This window comes from Solanum tuberosum, unplaced genomic scaffold (genome assembly GCF_000226075.1).
Source record: "Solanum tuberosum cultivar DM 1-3 516 R44 unplaced genomic scaffold, SolTub_3.0 scf00378, whole genome shotgun sequence".
NCBI lineage: Eukaryota > Viridiplantae > Streptophyta > Magnoliopsida > Solanales > Solanaceae > Solanum > Solanum tuberosum.
The window spans coordinates 309457-316860 of NW_006239300.1; the positions used below are offsets into that span (position 1 = coordinate 309457).

The 7404-nt window shown below is 35.7% G+C and overlaps 1 protein-coding gene across 1 annotated transcript; it reads left to right on the plus strand.

Moving 5' to 3' along the window:
* The first annotated feature begins 733 nt into the window (after nt 1-733).
* On the plus strand, nt 734-7404 carry LOC102586445 (protein FREE1-like). Its single transcript, XM_006361881.2, has 10 exons — nt 734-1525; nt 1798-1884; nt 1986-2117; nt 4253-4384; nt 4513-4578; nt 4673-4783; nt 6159-6251; nt 6692-6725; nt 6879-6946; nt 7063-7404. The coding sequence occupies exons 1-10, from the start codon at nt 923-925 to the stop codon at nt 7138-7140; spliced, it is 1404 nt and encodes a 467-aa protein (XP_006361943.1). The 5' UTR covers nt 734-922; the 3' UTR covers nt 7141-7404.

The window sequence follows — 7404 nt, forward strand, 5'->3', positions numbered from 1 at the left end:
ATTTTCAATTTCAAAAATTATTTTCTACTCTAGTAAAAATAAAATATATTTTTCATTCATAAATCAAACACTAAAAATCTTTTTCGGAAAATATTTTCTACTCACCAACCAAACATGAGAAAATAAGTCAAAAATCAACTTGTTTTCCAGGAAAACATTTTCCATGAAAAACATTTTCCTTCATACCAAACACACCCTAAGTTTAAAAGTAAATTATTGAGATAATTTTTTAAATAGAAATTCAATCTCATTGAAAATTGGATAGCTGAGATTATAGTCACATTAAAAATGGGATAACTGAATCTATTCAAATATTTTACAGTAGAAGATATAAAAAAATAAGATATTTTCAATATGAATTTGTAAAAGAGAAATTAGTAAGAATTTATAATTAGGAATCATAGAATTTTATTATAGAAGAAGATATAAAATACTCCGTCCGTCTACTCTTAGTTGTCATATTGCGCATTTTGAAAGTGTGATTAGATTACATTAATTTAATATTTTAAACAAAAAATTTAGATAAAAAATACTACAAATTGCAATTTTTTGCATATCATTATGATAAAAATACGTCGTAAAATGTTAGTCAATATTCTTATAGTTTGATCCTGAAAAGGGAAATCATGATAATTAAAAGTTGACTAAAATCAATTTAGATAAGCATTAAAAAAAGTTGACAAAATAAATGTAATTATTAGGACAAGTCATGCTATTTCGCGAAAGTTCCTCATATCGCTAACCCGGTCGGCCGGTCCAGTCCAAATTGCATCCCGTGGCGCTTACACGCTATTCTTTTCTCTGTCGCCATCTCAACAAACTTAACTTCCCTTGCACTCCACCATTTCTTCTTCTTCTTCTTCCTCTGTTTTCATCATTTCTTCAGCCGATTCATCTTCTCCGATCTCTAAATTCTTCAGTCATGCATAACGGCGATGTTGGCTCTTCCTACTACCACCAACCTCACTTACACAACCCAAACCCTAGCTCTACTCCCCCCGATCATTCCTACAATTCCTACGCCTCCGCTCCTCCTGAACCTTCCAGTTACTCTTCCTCCGACTACTCCACCACCTTCCCACCTTATTCTCATCAACAACAACCTTACACTTTCCCTCACCTTGATGCTCCTCACCCGAATTATTATTATCCTCCGTATGATCAAAATCAAACCCCTATGAGTTACGATTATACGGCACCAAATTATGGTTCCTCTGCTCATCATACAATTGAGAATAATGGATCGTATGGTGATTCGGGTATTTATAAATATAATGGTACGAAAGATGAGTTGTATAAAGAGAGTCGATCTGAGTCGAATGCTGGGGTGATGTTTGATGATTATGGGAGGCCTATCAATGTTCAAAATCAGAGGGAGAACCAAGGATATGAGAGTATTCGTAAAATTGTGAAAGCAACCCCGAAAATGGAGGAACAACAGGATGTTACAGCTGGTGTGTTGAAGTTCCGCGTCAAACTTTTATCAGAAGGGATTGGTCAGAGTGACATGGATGTGCTTTGTCAGGTTAGAAAGTAGGATTATTGGTGTTTGCACAACTTTCATAAGCTTGAAAGGGAAAATAATTGCAGTTTGAAGTTATAATTGGCCTGCTTCAATCAATAAACTAAGCCACAATTACTAACTAGTTTAAGTCGTCTATATGAATCCTATGCATCTACTTTTATGTTGACTATCATGGCTATGCTTTGATCTGCTTACCACTGTTTATTTATTTATAATATCTACCAGTTCACCAATTATATATTCTAAAGTTTTGCATTGAAATTCAAATTCAGATTGGTCTAGATGGGATTCACTTACTTGATCCTGCTACAAGCCGAACTCTGAGAAAATATTTGCTGGAGAATGTGACAAGATGCGAGGTAAGTTTGTCATTTTGATTGTATTACTTCTGGTATACGTTATTTCATTTGCAGACAAGATGCCTGTGAAATAAGTTCATTTATTATTCTTTCTCTGTCAGGTGTTGGATACATATATATTTGCATTTTGGGCCAAAAACTCGGTTGACATGGAACCTAGACGTATCAGGCTGAAATCAAATAGCTATACTGTGAACAATATGCTGGACACTGTGACAGCCGCAAGTATTCAGGTTAAAAGATCTCACTCTTCAAAATTTGATCTCATCTTTCTGTATGTTTGTGTTTGATAAATGTCTTCCTTGGGTTTGCTACATATAACTTTAATTCCGCAGTTGTGGAATGTGTTGAGTTACACAAGAAGTTGTCTTCTTTATCTGACTTATTATCCTTCTTTTGTTTGCGTAAAGGTAAGCCTACTAAAGGATATCTGACCTGTTGTCTTAGTGGTGTTAGAATTTATATGTTGCTCTCAAGGTGTGTAGTTCATGCCAGAGAAGTGAGAACTAGCATTTAGCACAAAATGAATAGGCGTTGCTGATTTTTTCACACACTATTACTTTGGAGGTAAGACACGAAGTGTCTATTTAATAAGTGATGAATTTGAACTTCGTTTAGTTTCTTTTTCCCGTCATGGAAGATTTATATTATTTGGTGTTACCCACCATTTATGCTACAATTAGTTTCAGTCCAATTCAGTGACGTGAACTTTTAAATCTGAGAGATGTCTGGTGTTTAGCTACTTATTTGGGGATAAAGAATTCTGGAGGATAGATACAGCCAGGCTCTAATTGGTTTGTGAAACAGATGAGGAGGTTGTGCCGTGTTGAGGTGAAGTGACGGAGGGGTACATGAGAGTGTTAGAATAGCTAAGTAGAGGAGAGGACTATGAAGGAGGGAATTATGGGGGGGATGATAGGAGAATTAATGGGGTTAAGCTTTTGCCTATTAGTAAATGGCACCTTATAGCGATGAAGATACTCAACAGGATAGCTGATTCAATTGGAGAGCAACATGGGGACGGGTTATTTGATTGGTTCAGGATTGGAATATTCTTGATGTGAGGTTTTGATATCAAGTTAGGCTTGTCAAGTGGGAGCTTGAGTGGTCTAATGTAGAAAGAGGAAACAAGAGAAGATGCGGCAGTTTCAAAATTGGAAAATAATTTTGCTCAGATACATATAGCAATGAAATCTGAATGGAGGATATGAGATCACAAATGACAAAGCAACAAGAATAGTTGGATTGATGTATGACCATTAATAGAATGACATCATTTTAGGGATGGAGCGCGCAAGACAATTTTGTTCAAGAGAATAGACTGGCTGAATGAGCCCAAAATGAGTTAGCACAATATGTTATGAGATCTGAAATCAGGACCCATTAATGGGGCTGCTGGAAATAATAAAGGGTATATGTAACTGGGATTTCGATTATTACTTTATGGCAATATTTAAAGCCAAGAACCTAAATCTGATCCTTAGGAATTGTAAGTATTTGAATTTGCTCTCATCTTTATGGAAAAATTGCATGGCCTATAAACTTGGCCAGTAACATGGAATTGGAAAAGCACAAGAGATTTGGTCCCATCAACGAAAAGGAGCTTGTGAAGACTACAAAGTGGTTCTCTAATTCGCTATGGACAGGCAAATTTGGTGTAGTAGGGATGACTAATTTTATCAACTCATATATTTTGGATATGTATGACTTTTGGAGTTAATTGATTAGGTATGTCTTAATGGGTTAGGGGTAACAGTAGAAGGATAATACTGATACCATTGACTTTGGTTGGTCAAGAAAATCCTACCCATAGAGGAATCAGATAGGTGGAAGGTTTGCAACCCCCTTCCCCCCCAACCAAGCAAAGCAAAGAGCCACAGCCATCACCATCTTGGTTTTTTCTTGGAAGGGTGTAGAAATTGTACTTTTCATGTTATACTTGGCTCGATTTTATATGTCAAAATAGGTTAAAAGTGGAGGTTAACTCTAGCCGGTTTGGTTAGCTGTATTAGGTTTTATCCTGTATTCACACAGCAGTAGATTGAAGACTTAAAGTTGCATTTGATTGTCCCTCCTATGGATGCTTGCTTATCTACTACTTTGGAATTTCCATTAGATTTGTAGCTGAAGCAACTACTATAAGTAACTGTAAGCTCAATGGATTAATTCTTCTCCCTGTTTCGTGCATATCAAGTTTAACTGGTGTTCCTACTCTTCAGATATCGTTCACTTAAACTATTGGATACAATTGAAATTGTTTTTCTTTCATCTACTGCCGTTGCTCTCAACAAGATATCTAGATAAAGTGCTCCTCTGAATAGTTGACTAGTCATAACCAATGTACACATGCTTCTATTATGGGATTCAGGTCAAGGAGATGGGTGAGAGTAATAAACCTTCAGATTCAATCAAGGGATCTGAGCAAGCTGCTGAGAAGAAGAAAGGTTTTGCTGATTTGATGAAGTTGATGAGGCCACTAAATGAAGAGAAAGATTTCTGGGTTAGATTTATGATCAACAAATGCATTAATTTAGTGGTCCTGCTTTCCATTTCTTCCTGTTGAATTGACTACTGCAAGTAACTCTTAACAAATTTGTGGCTCTCTTTTGCCTAATTATTCTCATATAGGTTCCTGATGAAGCAGTTCGAAAGTGCACTGCTTGTGCGACAGATTTTAGTGCTTTCAATAGAAAGGTACATTTATTTTGAACAGTGGGGTAAATGTCACATTTTCGTATTTCCTGTTTTAATTTTCTCTTCTCATATGTCTTCTTTAAATCTGGATCAGCACCACTGCAGGAATTGTGGGGATATTTTCTGTGACAAGTGCACGCAAGGTAGAGTTGCCCTCACCGCGGATGAAGATGCACAGCCAGTTCGAGTTTGTGACCGATGCATGGTATGCCCTAGTAAAATAATGGGTTAATTTCAGGTTTATGGTTTTCATTTATAAAGATATGTTTAATGTGACTTCTTTGTTTCAATTAATGGGATGTTAAATGTGACTTTCCATGCTTATAATACTAAAGCTAGACTGTAGTTTGACTAGAAAAATGTTGTTAACACTTCTCGCCTCAGCTTTTCTCTAACTGGTAAAAACACACCTATTCCGGATGTTTTTCACTCTTTTTTAGCACTTGGGAATTTTAGATTCTTGTTTGCCAAATCCTTTGACCATATTACTGTATCTAATAAATTCTTTTTTTGCATGAGATCCCAATTGTTCTAATTGATATAACTTTTACACTTCTCTTATCTGGAAGCTTGGATGGGAGCTTTTATGGCATTGGTAGTTGCAACCAAAGAGTCAAATATGCTCCCCTTACAGGAAAGAAAATAAAAAAATAAAAACTAGTGTCCTACTGTACAAACTTGATTTAAGATTTTCCCAATAAAATTGACCTTAATATACATCACTCGGCTCTAAATCTTCTAACCTCACCCTTAAGTTTGTCAGAGTGAGATGTTTTGAAGCAACACTAGTGCAATTATTACTCGTACAAATTGAATAGAAGTGGAATCAGGAAAAGTTGTGGACTAGGTGCACGTGAAAATGCTTTGGGGAAAGAGGGACATAAGGAAATCAATGGATCTCGCCGTAGCTCACTGTTTCATGCTTGAGAGATAAAGAAAGATGAAGTGGTTTAATACCATGAGCAGCTGCAAAGAGACTTTCGTCTCTAAAAGCTACTAAAGGTTTCAATAACTGAAAAGTTTCTGCCAAAACCTCGATTACATGTAGAAAAGATTGGAGATGTAATCCTTATCAAAAAGAAATTGGAGAACTAAAGCTCCAACTACATAGTTGAAACCATTAAGGAAATAGCGCAAGATAAAGATAAAAGCAGTGCATGTGTTCCATCTATTTGAAAACATCAGAGAAAATAGTGTGTAATTATTCTGAACAGAAAGCCTCTGTGGCTTATTAAAGATAAGATACTACCACATGGGAACTTTCATTGTTGATATATGAACAAACGTTGACTATTTCATTTTAAAAGGAGGACGTTAAACCTATCAACATTTTCTTGGACAAGAACCTTTCAACAATCTAATGAAGCTATGGACTCTTAATATCTGATAGTTATTGTATTCTAAAGTTTTTTCAGTCTTTCATGACAGTGTCTTTCAATGTTTTACATTCTTTTATCTGTTATTTTGTTCAACGATTGACCTTCCATATTTTGCATTCCCTAGTAATCTTATAGGTTGCAATAGTCTTGAAACAGTACTTCATAAGATATAACAAGATTGATCTTTCCTCATTTTTGCAGGCAGAGGTAACTCAGAGACTCAGCAATGCCATGGAAGCAACGACAAAAGTTGCTGCATTGCAAAGTCATGAGGACCTTACAAGAAAACTCAAGGTGAATACTGACTTCCTAGGTTCTTTAAATTATTCATCAGGACTGTTCGGAAATTTTCTGTTTAGATAGGTCATTGGAAGTGTATCTTGGAAATCAATGCTAATTAGCTTATGTCCACAATTATGGAAGTTACATTACTTTGAACATTTGAAGTATGTATTAACAATTTTGAGATGAGCAGTTGGATGATTGAATTGGAGAGAGAAGATGTAAGCAAACAAAAAATTATAATTTTTGCTACTTTAAATTTGCGATGTGCTTTATAAAGCTTCTGGTTAGGGTTGGTTAGGGTTGACATATTATTTATCAATGGATTATAAGTCGTTTTTTTAATTATGTTTTATTACTTCTATATTCTGCCAATGTGTACCTACTTTAAAAAATTTCTATTGCATCTTCGTCAGCATATACTAATTTCTACGATTGAAATTCATAAACAGGAGGTGATGGACAAAAACCGCAAGACTTCGACAGGTAGTATCCACGGCTGCAACAGTTTCTTGTTTAATTGGCTTGAATACTTGTTTAGAATGATTGCTATCTGGAATAGGCATGCAAACCTTTCTATGAGTACTACAAGTTGGAGAATGTTTTCTCTTGGAGCTGATGATGTCTTATCATTTTCAGGTCTTAGTTCTCAAGGATCTAAGGGGATGAGAGAGGTAGAGTGTCCAACTTGCACAGTCCATTTACAGGTTCGGTACCATAGACCATGCTTTTCTTCCCGTCTTGTTCTGTTTGTGTCTATTCGTGGAAACCCAAGAATATACTGTCCCTGTGGATGAATTTTATATGGAATTTGACTTTGCAGGTTGAAGTTCCAGTTTCTGGATCAGAAACGATAGAGTGCAGTGTTTGCCAGCATCCGTTCCTTGTTAGTGCCCATTGATCTACAGAGTTTTCTTTTGTAATATCCCTGTGTTAAAAGCCAGTGTGATCGTCCTTTACTCATAGTTTTGAAAGAGTATCATGGTCTTTATTGAGTGATAACTGTATTATTCTCTCTTTATTTCATAATGTAGATTTATGTACAAAAGGGGATACAGTAGTTGTACCATCTGTCTAGTACTTAAAAACTCGGGAATCTATTGATAGATGCCTAGGGGCATTGAACTAAATTATTGAGTTCATTGTACAATGCATTTGTTTACAA